This window comes from Marmota flaviventris, chromosome 5 (genome assembly GCF_047511675.1).
Source record: "Marmota flaviventris isolate mMarFla1 chromosome 5, mMarFla1.hap1, whole genome shotgun sequence".
In the NCBI taxonomy this organism is placed as follows: Eukaryota; Metazoa; Chordata; class Mammalia; order Rodentia; family Sciuridae; genus Marmota; species Marmota flaviventris.
In genome coordinates, this window is record NC_092502.1 from 148,463,197 (window position 1) to 148,486,301 (window position 23,105).

The following is a 23,105-nucleotide window of genomic DNA, read 5'->3' on the forward strand; positions in this document are numbered from 1 at the left end:
AATTTTGGTTATGTCCTAACAGAACAAAACAGTATTTTGATGAGTCTAACAGTTGTGAGAAGAATTTGGGGCCAGTATTGTCATCACTTACTCTATTTATGCTCCTTTGTTAATTATGCTTTTCATTTGAATCTTGTATAGAGATTTGTCAACACTGGTTGATTTGTAAATGTTACATTTTATTTATATTGTTTAAAACACAATCCATAAACCTTGAAGTTGCTTTTGCAAAAAGCTTTAATTAAAACATTTCATCATTTTTTGTGTTTATATCCATGAAATAAAAGTCTGCAGATTAGTATAGTCAATAAGCCACCTCATGAACTTATTAAAAGCATATATTTCTGATTACCACTTCAAACCTCCTAATCAGTCTCTTCAGCAAGAGACCTGGAGTCCATATTTCTCATCATTTCCCAGGCATTCAGACTCACACTAAACTTTGACAATCACAGGCCTATGCTGAATGAAGTCTTTCTGAAGTATAGCAACAACCAATAGGAAATGCCAGAAACATAACTTTGACTTATAGTTACATCTGTAAACATTATAGTTACATCTGTAAACATAACTATGACTTATAGTTACATCTGTAAACATTTCTTTTCAATGTTCATAACAACCAAATATATTGGTTTCTAAAAGCTTAGTTTTCAATACTATGTGCCACCTTAGCATTGGCTTAAGAAGTGCTATTCAGAAACTTTGAAGTTTATATTCATGTGTCAGTAGAAGTATCAGGATTAAATAAACACAATAGAGAATTTAAAATATAAACAAGGATAGAATAATGAACCCTTATAAAGCATTAGCTCCAATAGGCACTGTCCATGGTTGTTCTAGCCTCATCCACATCCCACTTTACCTTCTTACATTATTTTTTAAAATTAATTTATTTGTTCTCATCAGTTATACATGACAGCAGAATACTCTTCAATTCATTATACACAAATGGAGCACAATTTTGGCCAATCCAAAGTTCCTCCACTCATCCCATGCCCTCCCTGTACATTGTGGATTAGCATTCAATTACCAGAGAAAACATTTGCCCTTTGGTTTTTTGGGATTGGCTAAATCCACTTAGCATGATATTCTTCAACTCCATCCATTTACCTGCAAATGCCATGATCTTATTTATTGCTGAGTAATATTCCATTGTGTGTATACACCATAGTTTGTTTTATTCATTAGTCTATTGAAGGGCATCTAGGTTGCTTCCAGTTTGGCTGTTGTGAATTGTGCTGCTATAAACATTGATGTGGCTGTGTCACTGCTGTTTTTAAGTCCTTTGGGCATAGACAAAGGAATGGGATAGCTGGGTCAAATGGTGGTTCCATTCCAAGTTTTTTAAGGAATCTGCATACTACTTTCCAGATTGGATACACCAACTTGCAGTCTCACCAGCAATGTATAAGTGTGCCTTTTTCCCACATCCTCGCCAACACTTATGGTTCCTGTATTCTTGGTAACTGTCACTCTGACTGGAGTGAGATGAAATCTTAAAGAGTAGTTTTGATTTACATTTCTCAAATTACTAGAGATGTTGAACATCTTTTCATGTATTTGTTGACTGATTGTATACCTTCTTCTGAGAAGTGTCTTGAGTTCAGTTCCTTAGTCCATTTATTGATGGGGTATTCTTTTTGGTGTTAAGTTTTTTGAGTTCTTTATATATTCTGGAGATTAGTGCTTAAAATTTGCTCCCATACTGTAGGTTTTCTCTTCACCTCATTGATTGTTTCTTTTTCTGAGAGGCTTTTTAGTTTGAATCTATCCCATTTATTGATTCTTAATTTTACTTCTTGTGCTTTAGGAGTCTGTTAAGCAAGTTGGGGCCTAATCCAACATTACGAAGATTTGTGCCTGCTTTTTCTTCTATTAGGTGAAGGGTCTAATTCCTAGGCCCTTTATCCACTTTGAGTTGAGTTTTGTGCATGGAGAGAGACAGGGGCTTAATTTCCTCTAAACCTAAGGTCAATATCATTTTACATGGAGAAAATTTGAAAACATTCCCTCTAAAAACTGGAACAAGATAGGGATGCCCTCGTTCACCACTTCTATTTAACACCGACCTTAAAACTCTAGCCAGAGCAATTAGACAGACAAAGAAATTAAAGGAAAAATAGAAAAGGAATAGGAAAATAACTCAAATTACCACTATTTGCTGATGACATGACTCTATACTTATGAGGATCCGAAAAATTCCATTAGAAAACTTCTAGATTTAATAAATGAATTCAGCAAAGTAGCAGGATATAAAATCAATACCCATAAATCAAATGCATTTCTATATATCATTGAGGAATCCTCTGAAAGAGAAATTAGGAAAACCACCCCATTCACAATAGCCTCAAAAAACAAAAAAACAAACAAACAAAAAAAACAACAACAACAAAAACTTGGGAATTAATTTAACAAAAAAAGATGAGAGACATCTACAAGGAAAACTACAAAACACTAAAGAAAGAAACTGAAGAAGATGGAAAGATCTCCCATGCTCTTGGATAGGCAGAATTAATATTGTTAAAATGGACATACTACCAAAAGTGCTATACAGATTCAATGCAATTCCAATTAAAATCCCAAAGTCATATTTATAGAAGTAGAAAAAGCAATCATGAAATTCATTTGGAAAAATAAGAGACCCAGAATAGCCAAAGCAATCCTTAGCAAAAAGAGTGAAGCAGGAGGCATCACAATACCAGACCTTTTACTACGGCTCTGTAGTATAGTTTAAGGTCTGTTCATACATGCAGATCAATGGTACAGAATAAAAGACACAGAGACAAACCGACATAAATACAGTTATTTCATACTAGTCAAAGGCACCCAAAACACACAGTGGAGAAAAGATAGCCTTTTTAACAAATGATGCTGGGAAAACTGCAAATCCTTCTGTTTCATCCATAAATGTTTGAGTTTCTCTAAATACAGCTCTCCTTTTCCTAACATAGCCATAAAACCTTTTTATAAATTTGCAACTATAACCAAATGAGTAGTAATTCACTGAAAGTATCAGGATATTTTGGTTGTAGGCTACACTGGCATTCATGACCTATAAATGCTGCATCAGCCTGGACAGCAAAAATCAGTTGTGTGCAGGGAAACACAATGTACCTGACTGGGAGCGAGGACCTGTTCACACAATATAGTCACACACATGGTGAAAATGCTTATATTAATCAGTCAATTTGATTATACTGTAGAATGTATTTAAGAAAATCAAGTTGAATTAGATTAGGCAACATTGCTTCTAAGGGCTCTGTTGAAAGATACATTGGCTTCATCTCAAGTAATTTAGAAAACATGTTAATAACATCACATATGAAGTAGAACTTTTAAAATATGTAAGAAGTATAACAGAAGACAAAATCTTCAGAATTAGCAGTTGAACTGTTACCAAAAAAAAGTTGAACTTACAAAAAAAAAAAAAACCCCATATATTCAATTTGAAGGTCTAAGCACAGGTTGTTGGCTCAATTCTTTTAAGATAAGCATTTTAAGAAACAAAGTTTTGAAAGATTTTTTTTAACCAATACTTAAGTAGTATTTTACTTTTATATACAAGTATTTTTTAAATAAAACTTTTTTCCTTTTTAGCATTCGGAATTGAAGCCAGAACTTTGTACATGCTAAGCATGTGCTCTACTACTGTACTACATTCCCAGCCTCATGAACCAACATTTAAAATGTTCAGCTATACTGTGACTTTTCCTAAAGATCAGCAGAATGGTGACAACATAGATTATTCTTTTAAAAGTGTGTTTTGGGACCAATTACATTTATGATACTCAGTGGAGGGCAAAGGGAAAAATAATATGCAGAAACCTGCTTAAAAGCCAAACTACCTGGAATTTGTTTCTTAAAGATATATGTTTATATATATATATATATATATATATATATATATATATATATATATACACACACACAAAAAAAATAAATATATATATACAATAAAATTTAAAAATATGTATATGTACACATATATATTTATATTTTATTGGTTCTTTCTAGTTATACATGACAGTAGAGTCCATTTTAATATAACAGCATGGCATATACTTATTCTAATTAGGACCCAAGTCTTGTGGATGTCCATGATGGTGAGCTTCACTGTGGTGTATTAATATATGTACATAGGAAAGTTATGCAGATTCATTCCACTGTATTTTTCCATATTTTATCAACTATAATAGACCTTAACTTTGACACTGAATTTTTTTCTCCAGAATAATAAGTTAGGCTATTTGATGATTCCAGTTCATGTGTGAGAGGTTTTCATACATACAAGTCAATATCTTCACATTATCATTATTTATATATAACTTCCTCAAAAAATTCAGAGCAGTTTCTAAAAATATTTCTGTTTCCCAACCCTTTATATTGACTTAAAACATAAAAAATTGCAAAGGTGCTTGTTTAAATTATGAAGGAAGTTTTAAAAAGTGTAAATAGTTATTTTTAATTGTTTGGAAGAGACACTCTACCTGTTACTGAACCAGCCTCCTGCCTGTGGTACAGAAAAGTCACTTTTACTGGGAATCCCATGTTTAAATCAAAGTTGTATGACCACAGATTGTTTTAAATTTTCAAATAAAACAATACAACCTCAAGTTTAAGAATTTTAAGTACATTTTATTAACAATGTATCCCTTTGATAAGATTATGCTTCAGGTGGCTTGTAATGCCCTTGACATAAACTGTACACATTATACAAAAACAAGAAAACCACAACAACAAAAAAAATCAAGGTGAGCAAAACCATTTGGTGACAAATCTTATTTAAATTATACACAACTCAATGAAATATTCTTACGGAAAATATATAAATACTTTTCTTTCTATGTTACAGTTATACAATATAAATCAGATTTCAATGTCTGTTCAGTGACCTACAAACACCAGAACCTCCAAATATGTAGCAGCGTATTACTAAATTAAAAAAAAAAAAAAAAGAAAGAAAATCATGTGGTTAGAGAGCATTAAGTCTGAAATTTTTTTTCACAATCCCTTACCACTTTTCAAAACATCATTTGTTTTATAATGCATCTTTAGGGTTTCCAAGAGACCAGTAATGAAACATTTTTCAACAATCATCTATAATTTTCACTTCCCTTCTCCTCCCCAAGACTTTGCATTTTGTGCTAAATCAACCTAGTTAAGTGGCAAAATTGTAAGATATACTTTTTTTTGCATAAATTATATTTTTCAAATTAAGTATTTTATAAAGAAAGTCAAAAAAATGTGCAATTTATGCATGCTGTGTCATAGTTATTCACCTATATTACAAAAATACTCCAAAGGGGGTAAAATTCAACATTCTGGGAGTCATATAAATCTATAATGAATGAAAACTACCATGGGAACCTGGAACTTGAAACAAAAAAGAAAGAAAGAAAATGTTTCTGGAAAGATTCTTACAGATTTACCTGTTTCAATGTTCTATGACAAGCACTGCTATTGATTTCACTGGGTATGCTTTTAAGTGAAACTCTCTCTGTAGAGAAACTCTAGATGGTAACAAAGTATTTCATAAATGTAGAGAAAATGGATATCTTTCCCAACATATGTTTTAGAAACTCTGAAATGTTCATTCATTCTAAGCAGTTCTTATTAAAGTCTCAATTAATTTTATCTTTTCTTTCTTCCCAAGTTTTAATGGATTGTGAGTTTGAGACGAAAGAGGAAGCAAAACACTATAGGGGGGAAAAATCTAACTTTCAAAGAACATTTCCCAAAGTAGTTTACAAGTTCTTCTCACACAATAGCACCTCACTCTTACCATGCAAAAAATAACTGTAGTTATAATTTGAATGACAGACAATTTGGTTTTTATTGCTTAATGATCTGTGCTTTAATATGGGGATAAAAGGCATTCTCTGAATGGAATGAAATAAAATTTTATATAAATAGCAATAGACAAATCTAAATAAGCACTGACATCTCATTGTTGTACACTCTTGCCACTGTGACATGCCTTGAAACATTCAGCTTTAATGATCTCAAGCTCTAGACAAAAGAGCTGAAAACTACTAAAGCCACCATTTCTACAGGACTTGTATACATTATAATAATAATGTATGTACTTCTGAAAAGCCTCTTTTAATGTCACTGTCTTACAAAATGTCCTTATGTTTATAATCTTAGAAAAAAAATTAATTAGGGAGAACACACTTATCCTCCCTTCAAATAAACCTAAGCACAAATAGGAAACAAGAGTATAAGAAATTTTAGAGCATATTTAATTATGAACACTAAATTTCTAATTTCTTTATTATCCATATTTACTTAGTGAAGCAGAAATCTGTTCTTGAAAAAAAGTCAATTAGAAATGACAATTCACTTTACATAAGAAATTCACAGTTTACAACCAGTCTAACTGTTCAAATTCTTCCAAGTTATTCAATAATTACCAAGAATACAAATTTATGTGGACTAAGATTAATTCTAAAATCTTGAAAAACTACAGTGTTGATATTATTTTGGTATTCTATAGTCTGGTAATATCTATTAGTTATAGATGAATTTCTCATTTCTATTACCACTGACACCATTCCTAATCTTTTCTGCTATAATTTAATATTAATACCTATGTTAATCACTTGGCACTGCATGTATTTTTCATCATAAAAGTCTATTTTTATACAAACAAGTACTCAAAAAAGATGTATTAGACCTGCCTGTCAGTAAAACCATGGATAAACCAAATAGCAATATAAATTTAAGTATAGACTTTTTTCTTAGTATACTGATAATCACAAAGCTCTGAGTGTCTTCCCAAAGTAAGTGCTACAGGCTGACATGATAATATACACAAACATGTCTTTCAAAGTAACAGTCAAAAAATCTGCTCAGGCTAATAGAAACAGCCTTAATTTCAGGATGGATGACTTAGGTGGGCAAAGGGATGGTCTTGTGTATGTGACAAAAAAAAAAAAAATTACTGTTAATTTTTTAAGGGATTAAACCACAGAGTTTATAGTCTAAATTAACTGAGGTAGTATTTAAAATGAATGTCTAACATCTTATTCCCATTTTTAACAAGATTACTACACTATTTCCTTTGGAGTTTTTAACCACTATTTGGTTAAGTATCTCTGACATCTGGTTCTCTGGAAAGGCAGTTTAAAAATCCAGGACCAAAGACCAAGGTGACAGGCAACTCTCTTAGAAGTATTATTGACATTTAAATAAACATTTGGGTTCAGTGAAGTTAAATTTTGTTTTGTTTTGTTTTACCTTCATAGAATTTTATGAGAGAAAATTTGAAGAACCACTTTTTAATACAAGCAGCAGCTTACAGCCCTTATCTGCTTTGTTATAATGTAAAGTTGCTACACAGTGCACATAAGAACAATTCACTGAAGTGCAGTTGAAGAGGTTTAGGAAGGAAGTGAGATGAAATGCTTCATCCCAATGGGAACTTTCAGTGCCAGTAAATTAAAAAAAAAAAAAAAAACCAAAAAAACAAATCCAAACAACCAAACAAACAATCTGTGAATTATGTCTTCTAGTTCACAGGATTCTTTAACAGAGATCTCAAAGAATAGACACATTACAAAAAGGATCTGCAACTTGGGAAAATATTAACCAATGTTCTATGACTGTGTCAAAGCTGATGTGTAACTGTAAAAATGGTCTACACAAAAAAGGGTCCTAATCAGTCCAGCTGGATTTTTTTTTCTATTTCCATTTATATACAGATTTCAAAAAAGATCATCCTTTCATTTACAAGCATTCTAACGATGATGGCCATGCTATTTTTATATACAAATTTGCATATATGTTTAATTCCTGTAAAGATTTCCAAATATCTTTATACATATAGAAATTAGACAAACAAATACAACCTTGCCCTCATCAACTTAACAACTTCACAAAGGTGATAAAGGCAAAATCACTGCATTTATTTAGTTTGTGCAAAACAAGAACACTGATATAAAAATTAAGTTACTGCTGCTTTAAAATTTAGGACTTAAGGCTTTTCACTACAAGTTCTAATCTTAATAATGAGTTTTGTTAACGATTTTTTTAAAAAGGAAATATGGCTCTTCTTTTCCCATGGAATGTGTAAATTGCAGGCAAACTTAACTTCTACAGGAGATCCAAAGTATTATTTAATGCTTTCCTTTGCTCTGGGTCTAAAGTAATAGTGCTTGCTCATGTTCCTCTTTAAAATGATGATACAGAAGTTGATGAAAATGGAAGTCCACTGGAAATATATGCATTCTATACATGGGAAATATTTTCAATTGACCTATCAAATGATTTTTAAATTTTAATCAGGAACTGTAGTGAAAAACCTTAACGGGTTCAAATAGCCTATAATAACACATTGCAACAAAAGAGGTGGAAAACAAATAAGAATCTTTATGTAGTCTAATAACATAAAAATAACTTACAAGTCCTGGGTTGTTGAGGCTCTTCATTTGCTTTGAGGTTATAAACCTCTGAAGTAGTGTTACAAATATTAAGAAAATGTGGAAGGGCTAAAGTTCCCCTCTAATACCAGCAGTTACAGCACACCCCATTGTGGTAACAGGATGCAGACTTAGAGACACTGATTCCTGGTTTCCACGAATTAGTTAACAAACAAGGCATCTTTATATTTACTCTAAAACAAAAAAATTCAGAAATAACATGTGAAGGGTGCTTCTGCATATCCTATTATTATTCCACTGTCATTATGCTTTTAAAATGAAAAAATAGAAAACCTATGTAGGTATTCAGTGCTTGGCTCTTGCATATGATGGTAACTGAAATTTTCAAAATTGTGTAATGAATCAAGAACCCTTCAAAGGGCTCAACAGGGGAGAGAAGGAAGTTGTTTTGGTTAGGGAAGTCAGCAGTTCCAACTGTTCATGTACCAGTAATTGCTGGAACAGTGTGCAGAAGATACTCCTGTCTTTGCTGCCCAGTCAGTCAGTATTTTCTGAGGCTTTCAGGAAATCCACAAATATGAATATATATAGTATATAAATCTATATACATCATAAATATGAGGTCAGGATTCAGCAGATGTATCAATTATAGGTTGCTTTGGTGGTATTGCCAACACAGCCTCTGCTTCTTCATGCATCTAGAGAAACATGATAAATTGTTAATGACCTTTCACACAAATTGTCCATAATGTAGCTATATTAATTCAACAGAATTATTCTTGGAAGACAAATTTCAATAGTACAGATATTACTTACTTGTAAAAACTGTACATCTTGAAATAATTCTTGTATAAATCTCCGACAAGGGAGTCTAAATGTGCAGTGTGACAGCAAATGAGAAACCTCAGAGTAAAGGCATATGTCATCAAATGTTTGAGGATATTTCTCCTTGATTCTGAAATAAAAGAAAAGACTGTGGTGTGATAAAAACTATAATCAATATTTACCTTTTTACCTCCAAAGTATCACTGACTTTTAAAATAGTTTTTTCTCCCGATATTGATTAGATGTCATATTTGGGGTGACAGTTTGAAGACTATAGTCAATATTCCTTTCTAACACTTATATTAGATACTCTGAATTTTAGATTTGTTTTGAAGCTAGGTTTGTTTATTTGTGTTTTCAGTCAGGTCTATGTTGCCTAGGCTGGCCTGCTGGCCTGGAACTTGCCATTCTCCTGCTTCAGCCTCTGAGTAGCTGATTTTTGTTTTATTTTTTAAGATTATCAAAACCTGAAAGGATCCTGTAAAATTAGAAATAGTCTTTTTCACTAACATGAGAAATTGCAATATTTATTTATCAGCCTAGGATGACTTAAATATTTTAAAAATCAAATTTTAAAATAGAGATTTGGGGCTGGGGCTGGGGCTCAGTAGTAGAGCGCTCGCCCAGCATGTGTGAGGCCCTGGGTTCGATCCTCAGCACCACATAAAAATTAAAAAAAAACAAAAAACAAATAAAATAAAGACATTTCTGTCCATCTAAAACTTTAAAAATATATATAGCTTTATAAAAAAAGAAATTTTATTAGATTCAAGTTTATTAACATCTTTGACTGGATTATTTATATCTTCTAACACTTCAAACAGTGGCTTTTAGCTGGAACACTCAGAATCAGCTGAGGGATGGGGCAGGAGATACATACTCCTAGAGTGCTCAGCTCAGGGGTCCATAGGGGACCCTGGCACCTGTACTGACTTTTAAAAAGCCCTGGAGGAAACCATGAGATACATTTCTTTTGAGAACCACTATTTAAAATAGTTCAAATAAAGATGCTAAAGAGTTTCAATTTGAATTTTCTTTTACCGTGCTGTTGTAATTGTAATTTAGAAAAACAACAAAACCCTATAACTTTTTATTAAGAGAAAAAGTAGAAAAAAATTAAATCAAGAATATAGAAGTTTTTTTGTTTTGTTTTGTTTTTAACTTTCTGGTCTTAGGACTTCCTCATCTTCTTAAAAATTACTGAGGACCCACAAAAGCTTATCTACTTTTTGTGGGGTATAGCTATCAATAACTACCACATCAGAGGTTCAAAAATATTAACTCATTTAGAAAAACCTTTACATGATATCATAAATATATTTCAATAGAAAATCTAAGTTTTTCTACAACTAAAAAAAAGAATAGCATTGTTTTCTATAAATATTTTTTTAAATAGTTGATATTTGTCTGGATATTTATTTATTTATGGTGCTGAGAATCAAACACAGTGCCTCACACAGACCAGGCAAGTGTTTTATCACTGAGCCACAATTCCAGCATTGTTTTTATGGTTTTACATTTTTGCAGATCTTTTATAAAGTATGGCTTAACAAAACAGTGTAATTCTCATGCTGCCTTTTGCATTCTCTGCTACAATACATTGTTGTGAGGAGCACATAAAGAAATAAATATAAGAAAATCCACCGTTGGATATGCAATGTAGTTTATAACTTATTGATGTTAATTTGTCTAACTTTTGAAGTACTTCAAGCATCTTTTCTAACCTTAAAAAGCAGAATAACATTCACGAACATAATTTACTCACGTTAAAAGTCCAGTTTCATGACATTTAGTTGAAACTGAACTACTCAAATTAACGACTAGTCTTAGAACCTCTTTGCGAAGGAGTATGCGGCACATTGGTGTATCATCTGGAATTGTTTTGACACCTGAAAAGAAAATTTCAGTGTGAAGTTATTTTATCATACTATAAAATGATTACAATTCTGTTTTTGAACTTAATACTTGAAATCTAAAACTGTAATTAATTGCACATGATCTGCAGACATGTAAGTGGTAGATACAGGAACAATATTTAAGTCTGTTAAACTACATAACTACAACTGACTCGCTACAGTTTTGAAACAAAGTATTTACAAAAGACAAAATCAAAAGTTTTATTAATAATGCTTGGAAGCGAATCTAAAAACTTACCTAGTAATAATTCTGTGCTTTTGGTGCTGCTAGCTGAGCCTTCTTGAGACACCCCATCACTGCATCCAGAAATCCCTGAAAACTTAGAGGGAACCACTTCTAAAGGATTGTGGATAGTTTGCTCACACCAATCAGAATATGGAATATCTTGAAGGTCTGAAGAAAAAAATGGTTTCAATGAAAGCATCATGGTGGCTTAATTCCTGTGTTTATACATTCTAAAAGAGAGGAATCTTTGTAATTTGTTTTCAATAATTATTCCTCATAATATTTTCAGTGAATCTATATTGCTCAGAATAGTGATTACGCTGGGAACTCTGTTGAAGTCTAAAGAGATTTATAAATAAGGATTTATTTTCCCAAAATAAATAATGTAGCAATATGTGATTATTTTAAAAATTCAAGTAAAGATGTATATAGACTTAAAACTCAAAGTACCTTCTGGACCTTCCACACTCTTCCACCCTTCCTACCCTTATCTAAATGCCATTCTCTACAGTAAATGCCATTAAAAGTTTTGATGTATATAATTCCAGATATTTTGCTATATTATCTTTTTATTCTTAGGTTATATTAGTAGGCTAATACTAATATATTAGTATTCTATGGCTTTCTCCCCCAACATTTATTATTCTATGGCTTGATCCTGCCACATCTTAGTAATATAATTATCACACTTTTCTCGCTTATCTAAAATTCAGTTTATACTTGAGGTTTACATTTACTATACTACCCATCCATAGTAAAGATACTCTAACAAGGGATTTTTAAAGTCAACCACACATCCTAGTTCAAATGCTTTTATTTTAAAAATTTCTTGGGGGAATTACACTAAATGATTAGAGAAAACAGAAATTAGGACATCTTTAGTTATTCTTTTACAAAGTAATACTGGGCAATAAACAATTACACAACCTTAGTGCTATAAGAAATATTGAGGCTATCATGAATGGGATAGTTTTCTTAATTTCTCTTTCAGTAGATTCATCACTGATGTATAGAAATGCACTTGATTTATAAGTGTTGATTTTATATCCTGCTACTTTGCTGAATTCATTTATTAAATCTAAAAGCTGTCTGGTGAAATTTCTTGGATCCTCTAAATATAGAATCCTGCGTCAGCAAATAGTGATAGTTTTGAGTTCTGTTCCTATTTGTATCCCTTTAATTTCTTTCTCCTATGTAATCGCTCTGGCTAGAGTTTCAAGGACAATGTTGAATAGAAGTGGTGAAACAGCATCCTTGTCTTTTTTAGAAATGTTTTCAATTTTTCTCAGTTTAGAATGTTGGGCTTGGGTTTAGCATATGTAGCTTTCACAATGTTGAGGTAATGTTCCACTATCCCTAGTTTTTCTAGTGTTTTGAACATGAAGGGGTGCTGTATTTTGTCAAATGCTTTTTGTGCATCTATTGAGATGATCATATGATTCTTGTATTTAAGTCTATTGATGTGATGAATTATGTTCATTGATGTCTGTATGTTGAATCAACTTTGCATCCCTGGGATGAACCCCACTTGATCATGGTCTCTTTTTAATATATTTTTGAATGTAATTTGCAGAATTTTATTGAGAATTTTTGCATCTATATTCATCAGGGATATTGGTCTGAAGTTTTCTTTCTTTGATGTGTCTTTGGTTTTCGTATCAGCCTCATAGAATGAATTTGGAAGGGTTCCCTTCTTTTTTATTTGTGAAATAATCTGAAAAGTACTGGTGTTAATTCTTTTTTAAAGGTCTTATAGGCTGAGAATCCATCTGGTCCTGGGCTTTTCTCAGTTGATAGGCTTTTGATGATGTTTTCTATTTCATTGTTTGAAATTCTATCTGTTTAAATCATATATGTCCTCCTGACTCAGTTTGAGTAGTTGTCTCTAGAAATTTGTTGATGTCTTCAAGACTGCCTATTTCATGGAGTATAAATTTTCAAAATAGTTTCTAATTATCTCCTATATTTCAGCAGTGTCTATTGTGATACTATACTATTGTTTATTTTCATCAGCATGTGTTTTAGTGATTTTTCATCATGTATTTTAGTAATTTGAGTTTTCTCTCTTTTCATTAGTGTGGCTAGGGTTTTATCAAGTTTATTTATTTTTTCAAAGAAACAACTTTTGTTTTGTCAATTTTTTGAATTGTTTCTTTAGTTTCAATTTCACTGATTTCAGCTCTGATTTTAATTATTTCCTGTCTTCCACTGCTATTACTGCTGTTTTGTTCTTCTTTTTCTAGGGCTTTGAGATGTAATGTTAGGTCATTTGTTTGTTGACTTTTATTCTTTTAATGAATGAGTTCAATTCAATGAACTTTCCTTAGTACTGCCTTCATAGTGTCCCAGAGATTTTGATATGTTGTATCAGTATTCTCATTTACTTCTAACTATTTTTTTACTTCATCCTTGATTTAGTCTGCTGTCCATTCATCACTCAATAGTATATTATTTAATCTTCAGGTGTTAGAGTAGCTTCTATTTTTTATTTTATTGTTGGTTTCTGATTTCTAGTTTCATTCCATTATGATCTGATATAATGCAAGGTATTATCTCCATTTTCTTTGTATTTAGTAAGAGTAGCTTTGTAGCATAAGATAGGATCCATGTGCTGCTGAGAAGAAAGCATATTACTTGATGGATGAAATATTTAATAAAAAAATTAAATCAAGAATATAGCACTTGTTTAATATAAGCCTTTTTTTCTTAAACTTTCTGGTCTTAGGACTTCCTCACTTTCTTAAAAATTATTGAGGACCTACACAAGCTTATCTATCTATTTTTTTTTTTTTTTTTTGTGGAGTATAGCCATCAATAACTACAACATCATAGGTTCAAAAATATTAACTCATTTAGAAACCCTTTACCTGTTATTATCAATATACTTCATTAAAAAAACCTAAATTTTTCTAAAACTAAGAAAACTGAGAAGAATAGCATGTCTTTTGATTGTAGCAAGGCTTTCGCTAGATCTAAACTTTAGAACATTCTGCTTATTTCCTCTACCTGTTGATCACAATCACAACAGATTAGAATTAGCTGTGACTGCCCTGTGGACTGGGCAATCAGGGGGCTAGTCCTTCTATTCAGTGAGTAAAACAGTATAGCAAAGCTCCATATAGTAAGAGTTTTATATGTATTTGTTGAACAAGTAAGTGAAAAGAGAATTTGCATGAATAAAATCATAAGCAATACAGCTAAATGATTATAGCCTTTTCTATTGTGCATTACAACTGACAAAGTTTCCCAAACTCATGGAAAATAATTACAAATAAGTAATAACAGAATAATTATAGCATATCAGGAAGCTGGACAGGGCTGTTCATATTGTGAAGGGCAAAGTCCAGGAATCTGTAAAATGCGGGCCCCATTGGGACATGAAACCAATTGAGGGTATCAATAGCCCAGCACAACCTTATCCTTTTGTGCCACATTGGTGTGTCACCCTTAATCAGTTGGGAAGCTCTAAATTAGAGGAGAAATTTGGAAGACAACGACAGAGAACTATAGTCATCACTTGGTTTCTCTGAAGTTGGTTAAAGTAATATTCACTTAAAAAAGGCATATATAGGTCATAATTTAAACGCATATATACTAATTTGAAATTGCTAATATATATCACCTGTTGATTCATATTAAAAATGTGTCAATCTGGGTCTATTTTATTTACTCCCTAAATACACATCAAGGGTGTCCAGTTACACAAAGCTAGGTATTAGAAATATATAAATGAGGGGCTGGGGCTAAAGCTCAGTGGTAGAACATCTGCCTCACACTGGGCTCAATGCTCAGCACCACATTAAAAATAAATAAATAAATTAAATCTGAAACTAAAAAAAATATATATAAAAAAAGAAATATAAAAATGAAAAAACATATAAAAATGAAAAGATATATAAAAATGAAAAGACATAACAGATTGTTTGCCTGGATGGAACTTACTGAGTAGAAGAGAAATAAATACCAAGTAACAATTACCAGAAGAGATCTGTGTGCAAAGGGCAATAAGAGCAAAAGTGGAGTGCAACACCTGACTTCAGAGAGTCAGAGAACAATTTGTAGATATGGTACTGCTCACAAGTAGGATGAGGACCTGCCAGATAGACCAAGTGTGACTGTGTGTGAGCGTGCATCTGTGTGGGAAGGGGAAGATGAAGAGACAAAGAGAAGACAACAGGGAAAACATGTTTTAAAGGCCCAGGAGTTGTTCAGAACTTCAAGTCAGTCAGTAATGGCATGTCAACTTTAAGAGAGAATGATGAAAACCACTAGACAGATCAGAGTCCTGTGTGTAGGGCATGAGTAGCCAGTAAAGTATTATAAACAAATTAATCATAGGCAATAGCATGAGTGATGAATGGGAGGGCATCAAAATTAGCATGTCCTTAAGGAACAGGCTGAGTGAATGGCCTAAGTCTGTAGCAGTAAGAATGGAGTAAGAGGAGGTGATTGACAAGGTTGGTAAATGACTTCTGACTGGAACAGATTCAAATTCAGGTGGATTCACCTCAAAAGACATAATTACTCACTCACCTGAATGACTACATATTGCACTTAGTTGGTTACTGGGCTGGAAACCCAGAATTTCAATACAGACACAATAAAGGCAATTATCATCTGTATGCTCCTGTAGTCCAGTATCTTCTGTACTTTCTAAAAACAAAGAAGCATCTGAATGGATTGAATTCATTATTTCCGTAAGACTCATCTGCTGTCGTAGCAAGTGAAAAGAGTTTTTTACAAGACCTCCAGTTCCAGATGGAAGACCTGTATATAAGTAAATATAAAACAATCCGATAAAGATAGTATTAACAAGGTACCTTTTTTCAAGGTTCCTTAAACCATGTGAAATTTTCAAAGAAAGGAATCTAGGGATGACAACCAGAACTCTTTTATGACTCAACATTTAATTTTAAATGGGGAGAAAAAAGAACACTTTGCTAAAAATTATGAAAATAACGATTGAACAACATATGTTATTTTTAACATGGGGTTTTAAATACAAAATGGAAAACTGAGATACTAATTAATGTATCGTATCAAATATCATCAAAATTTGCCCAAATAAAAGTAATAATTCTAAGTTGTTAAAAAAAAGTCAAGATTATGAAGCTAGTGGGATTCTATATCATGTACAATCTGAGGAATGAGAAATTATATTCCATTATATACAATGTATCAAAGTGCATTCTACTGATATATATAACTAATTAGAACAAATACAAAAATAACAACAAAAAAACGAAAAAACAAACAAAACCTGTGGCTTGCCAGGCAGGGTGGCATATGCCTGTAATCCCAATGGCTTAGAAGGCTGAGGCAGGAGGATCACGAGTTCAAAGCCAGCCTCAGCAACGTAGCAAGGCCCTAAGCAACTCAGTGAGACCCTACCACCAAATAAAATATAAAAAAGGGCTGAGCACATGGCTCAGTGGTTAAGCACCTCTGGATTCAATTCCTGGCACCCCCCCACCCCCCCGAAAAAAAAACACCTGTGCTTTATATGCAATGTGTTTATAACACATAATAGTTCATAACAAAGAAAGATTATGTAATTAATGAGAACATTTTTATATATCTCTGCATGCCAAAAAAATTTCTTTAACCTATGAGAATTACTGTTATATAAGTTTTATATGTACCACTTTTTTGCTATTGTAGGTGGACACAATACCTTTATTATTTTAGTATTTTTATGTGGTGCTGAGGATCGAACCCAGGACCTCTTTTCTGTTAGGCAAGTGCACTACCACTGAGCCACAACCTCAGCCTCCCATGTACCACTTTTTAAAAACAGAAAAAACAAATTTAGTTTTTTCTTTTTGACAGGCTTGGTATTTAGTTGGAAAAACACTTTAAGTCTTTCTAAAAACCAAACCAAACCAATGGTTTAATTTTAGGGTGACTCAGAACAGTTAATTTCGGTGTAATTTTAAAGTGACCCAAAGGTGGATAAACCAGAAGTTTTAATGTCACCCTACAAAAAAAATTAAGAATTTTATTTTTCATATAAAAAGGGAGCCTTATGAGAACTAAGATTAAGCATTACCTCCTGCATCATGGGCAAATACTCTTGCACCTCGATCATCATGTGGAGGTATATTTTTTGTCTGAAAATAAGGAATATCCTTTACCTACAACAGATACAAATCATGTTAAATCCTGTTATAAAAAGAAGCCCACCTTATGAACATTAAGAAAATTAAGTGAAATACAACTATAATTATTATGGTATGTAAACCTGCAATGAAAAGTTTATTAAAAATGTTAAATTGTCAAAACTTGACAGAACAATCCTTAAAGGCTTTTTATTATATTCTTGATAAACTAAATAGATATTCAAATAATTATTTTAGCATTTATTTAAAATGTCTTTAGACTTTTGAGCAAATGTGTATTCTTTAATACTACTATATAACATCTAGAGATTTGTAGGTATCTCATGGGATTGGGGTAACTTTCTATGGCTGGACAGCACATGTGCCTTCTTTAGATGGCAAAAATAGGATCAAAGATGAAAAAAAAGAATAAGTAAAATGAAACTACAAAACAAGGTTAGTAATTTATTAAATTTCTACAGGTAACATACAGATAAACAAATGAAACAAGATGCCAATTTAATTTGAGAAGAAAGAGAATAATCTCCTAGAAACCTGGAGGTGTGAATAAAAGAGTGTGGTGTGAATAAAAGAGTATGACATAGTTGATCAAAGTGAATTTTTATCTTAAAATTTCTTTAGAAGAAACTACCTCCAAAAAAACTAAAAATCATCTTTCCCATAATTAGTGTCTACTCTAAATTATAATTTCTAGGAAACAACTTTTACATAGAATATGAAAATATAGGAAGCCAACTCATAGACTGGAAGCGAACTCATAGGGAAATAATAAAAATCATAATGATACCTGGAATATATCATTAATGTCTACTGGAAGAGCAAGACCAATGTAGTCATCTGAGCCGCCATATGTAGCACTGGACACCATGGACCTAACTGAGGAGGATCGCTGCAGGGTATTTTGATTAATGGGACTTAATAAATCTTCTTTATCTAATGATGCATAACTTAAAGCTTTCATGAACCTATAATACAAAAAAAAAAAAAAAAAAAGACAACTTACATTAGTTTCTTTTTTTTAAATATTAAAAAAGTAGCTGGTCAAATACTAAGCAGTACCATCTTGTTTACTAAAAATGTATAAACACTTAAAAATATCATCTGTTGTAGGCTGATGTACAAATGGTCACCAGCAATATTTTCTATTACTAAAAGGTAGGTTACTGGAATAAATTAAACATCTAGAAGTTAAAAAAAAACTTACCTAGAGATACAGGTATAGTTCATGTATGATTTTTGCAATCACTCGGGACTGCTGAATTTGTTATTATATCGTTGATCATATATTTATTAACATTAAATATTATATTTAGAAAAAATAAGATCAATTATTTATCATTCTTTGTGAGGTTATTGCTTTAGTGGTTTCATTATCAATCTAAGATTTATGTAACACAGAAGGTACATCCAATACAGTGAAGTGGAACCATTCATAAATATTACAAGGGAGAGCCTATAAGGCTCTATCATATAATGAAGCACTGATATTTCTACAATGCACTCCTTACTAGTAATTCCATAACAAATATGGCATACTGGCTATAAGATGTGCCTTTGTAATACAGATTCTTTTTTTAAAAAAATTATTTTTTAGTTGTAGAAAGACACAATACCTTTATTTTATTTATTTTTATGTGGTGCTAAGGATTGAACCCAGTGTCTCACACATGCTAGGCAAGTGCTCTACCACTGAGCTACAACCTAGTCCCGAGATTCTTACTCATTGCAACAGACATGTAAAAATATTTACTTGGTATGTGCTTTATATACACAAGTTTTTATCCAAAAATAAAAATGTGTGTGTGTATGTATGTGTGGGTACGTGTGTGTATATATGTATATGTGTGTGTGTGTGTATATATATATGTTTTTTTTTTAATTTGGAAACCAAGTCTTTAAAAAATGCTCATACCATCTCATAGTAAATCAAAGAATTATTTCACAAAACACAAAAAATGCTTCATAAAACGTAGCTATTAAGATTATCAAAACAGAAACCACCTAAAATGACTCTTAAATCTATGATTTTCATAAAAGAGATCAGTGGTTTCCAAATTGTACTGTTACACCTTTCCCAAAAACTCTTCAAAGAATACTGGAGCAGGGGGAAACAATTACTGAATTATTCTTCTTCCCAATACCTATTTCAACTAGCATAGCTCCATTTTTTAATCTTTTCTATGTATTAGGTCTCCATAGGAAACGTTTTTTGCAGGGAGAAAAAAAAAAAAGCTTATCTGCTTAAAAAGCAACACTAAAAAAGCTTAAAACCACTGATCTAGTCCAGTCTCTACCAGATGAGGTAACTAAGGCCTAGACATTCCAAACTCATGAGCTATACAGCATATATTTGTAATCATGAGCTGTTGACAAGCATGCCTGCCATTTTTATAAATTGTGAGAGGGCCAAAGCCAGTGAGTTTCAGTTATATCAGACATTACTGTGTAATCTTTATATTCTACACTGGGAACAAAATTCAATACCTACTATCAGGAATCCCCTCCTCTATTAAATGTGTAATTACTGAAAGAAGACTGAGAATATACTTAATGTTATTAATAATTTAATGTAAGAGACAGATGGATTTTATAAAGTCACTGCCAAAGATGATAATAATACTAGCTAACTTTTATTAAAGGCTTACTATGTGTCAGACACTATTTTAAGTATGGACATATACAAATCCATTTAAATCAGTATAAATCAATGATTTAAAGCTGAAGAAAAAGTTGTTTAGAAGCAGCTGGCAAAAACAAAAATCAGTTATGGAAAATTTTACAATTAAGTTTAATATTGAATTCTTTTAAAGATAAAAGCTAAACTGTTCATTGTGAACAGTTTATATATGGTAGAAAAATCCATGCTGAGTCCTAAGGAGCAAATAATTCATTTAGTGTTTATTAGGTGTCCACTTAATAATTATAAATATTGAAAATAATTTAACTGAAATATTCAGTTACTTAAAAACAAACAAAGAAACAATAACAACAACAAAAAAAAAATCCAAAAAACCAAAAACCAAAACCCCCCCCAAAAAAACAGAGGTCAACTTTTGGAGCCTTAAATTGACCTACCTGAAAAGGTTGTTTGTTATTGTAGGTCTTAAGCTCCTGATTCCCCCGACATGCTTCTTTTTAAAATCGATCCTTGCAGAAGCGAGAAATAAATAAAAAAAAGCTCGTGACTTGTGTGTTCTTACAAAGCATGTATGTTTATTTTCAGGGCCTAATGGAATTTTGTATTCCCCCCTCGCAGCTGCAAGAATCCATTTCAAATCATATCGGGTAACAAGGAGCTTATAGCCTACCATAGTAAACAAGTTCTGAGGCTTATGTGGTACTATCAACCTGAATAATGTTTTACGTTTAAATCTGTTGAAATACAACCACTATTTCTTCATTTTTAAATATATATTTGCTTACCTGCTTGGCGTTAGTCTGGACTCAAAACTGTTGGCCTTCATGGTGATGGTATCAGTAAACAGCACATCTTTTGCTGGAGATGCCAAAGCTTCAGAGTGAGATAAGGATGGATGCATTCTTTGCTGCTGTAATCTTTTCAATGTAGCATAGCCAAAAGCATCTCTAGAACTTGTGTAACTGAAGTTACAATCTGCTAAACTTTTAATTGTAGCAATAGAAGGTGCTTTGAGGGACTGTGCTCTTCTAGGAAGTGTATGAGAAGAACCAGGAGGCACCAGGGACACTGAATTTGACTTGGAAAGAGACAGATGGTTAGACTGTGGTGTCAAATAGTGGCTTGTTTTAACAGTTTTCGTACTTACCACAGTACTCATACTTCCACAGTCTGTGTCCATAGTTGTAGCATCTACACCTACTGTCTCTCGTGAAGGACTTGAGCTCATTGAACTTATGCCACTTGTTGTGGTATCTGTATTAAAACTTTGGCTACGAATCTTCATATGTGAACTTGTTGAACTTTCTACAACTAACCTTTCTCGGCTGGTGTTTTCTTTGTGATTCTCTGTACCAAAACTCTTGGTGAATTTTAAGTCATTCTCTCCAATACTTGGAGTACTACCAGTGTCATCAATGTGCTTATTCCCAACAAATGAAGTTTCTAATTGTAATGTTTTCCGAACTGTGGATATAGGTGTGAAATCATCACTATGATTAAAGTCAACGCTGGGTTCCGTAAGTGTTCTGATTCGTCTGTTGCTTGTCTTATTTTCAGATGACATTTTTCCTCCTTTTGGATCACTGCTACTACGATGTTTTTTATTAGGCAAAGTAAGCGAATTTAAAATACGATTCTTCACAAGTTTACTAGAAGCAAAGAAAGGAAATGAATTTTTATCCTTGATGGGTCCAGGTCTATCATAAAATGCCGGCTCTGAATCTTCATTGATGTCAAGGAAAAAGGTACTAGTAGAGCTGCTGCCAAACCGGTCATCCTCCATTATGAACATACCTAGGATTGAAGGGTCAATTAATTAAAGCACATAAAAATAAAAATTTCATTTCACTATTACTGATACCACGTTTCAAGAAAATTTAAAAATCTATTTTAAATTGTACTAGTTATCTGGGGTAAAAAATTAAAATTGTGTTAAACCATTATGCCACATGAAAAGTGCTTCCTTAAAACTCATTTGGATTTGAATAAAATGTAAAATTATGTCATTATGAGGAACTCCTATTATTCCCAAGAAAAGCTATAAGATTCAGTATGGCACAGCTTACATAAAGTTTCCTTTGACTTTCCAAATACTCAATATGTAATTAAAGGGAAAAAGGATATTGGAGCATGGATGTTTGATCAGCTGGTATAGACTCCATATGCTAGGCAAGCACTCTATCATGGAGGTGTCTTATATAAGACACTCCATAATTTAAAATGTACTGTTTTGCTAAAAATGAAGATGTAGGGCTGAGGTTGCAGCTCAGGGGTAGAGCGCTTGCCTAGCATATGTGAGGCACTGGGTTTGATTCTCAGCATTGCATACAAATAAATAAAGTTTCATTAAAATTTAAAAAAAAATTAAAAAATGAAGATGTTTAAACAGTAAGTAAGTAGCTTAGAAAAAAATAAATTAAGCATGAAACAAATACAGTTAAGTTTTGAAATTACACACAAATGTTAGTATTGGCTAACTTTATGTGAACCTATCACAATACTCACTTGATGGTGCAGATTCACTTTCACTATTATGTCTAGAGCTGGTTGACTCTGAGTTCAAGCTCAAGGTACTTGGGATAGATGAGAGTTCATTACAGAGTTGTTCCACATCATCTGGAACAACTGGCCACAGATGTTTGCGACTATGCCTCACAGCATCCCAGTTGTGACATTTTAGAATATCACAGCCTTGTTTGGTTTTAGCTATTAGCCCAAGTACATATACACAGGTCCTGTATGTAAAAAATGTAATAATGAGAGTTTTCAATTTCTGGTTGAGTGTTCTTGGAGCAACCACAGAACAACCAATTTGCTATATATACATCTGAATTTTCCTTAAAAACTATTAAAAACTGTTTAATTTCTGCAGAATTTATATTAAAACTAGTTAGGAATAAATTAGCAACAAAATCATGCAAATCTTTCTAATGAAAGTAATGATTACAACAAAATTTTAAAAACAACATGTTCTTAGTACAAATATGGAATATCTGG

At 32.2% G+C, this 23,105-nt stretch overlaps 1 protein-coding gene across 3 annotated transcripts in view; it reads right to left on the bottom strand.

The window, feature by feature from the left end:
• Positions 1 to 4,617: 4,617 nt before the first annotated feature.
• Rictor (RPTOR independent companion of MTOR complex 2) overlaps positions 4,618 to 23,105 on the bottom strand; it is a 107,727-nt gene continuing 89,239 nt past the window's right edge. For 2 of the 3 annotated variants that reach the window (XM_027936207.2, XM_071612685.1), the window contains 10 exons: positions 22,614 to 22,843; positions 20,894 to 21,902; positions 20,546 to 20,617; positions 18,258 to 18,435; positions 17,401 to 17,485; positions 15,885 to 16,118; positions 11,364 to 11,519; positions 10,975 to 11,098; positions 9,201 to 9,339; positions 4,618 to 9,082 (listed from right to left, as the gene is read on the bottom strand). In XM_027936207.2, coding sequence (XP_027792008.1) covers positions 9,008 to 9,082; positions 9,201 to 9,339; positions 10,975 to 11,098; positions 11,364 to 11,519; positions 15,885 to 16,118; positions 17,401 to 17,485; positions 18,258 to 18,435; positions 20,546 to 20,617; positions 20,894 to 21,902; positions 22,614 to 22,843 — 2,302 coding nt within the window. In that variant the 3' untranslated portion in view covers positions 4,618 to 9,007. The remainder of the gene's footprint in view (positions 9,083 to 9,200; positions 9,340 to 10,974; positions 11,099 to 11,363; positions 11,520 to 15,884; positions 16,119 to 17,400; positions 17,486 to 18,257; positions 18,436 to 20,545; positions 20,618 to 20,893; positions 21,903 to 22,613; positions 22,844 to 23,105) is intronic. The other variant, XM_071612686.1, reaches the window with a different exon arrangement.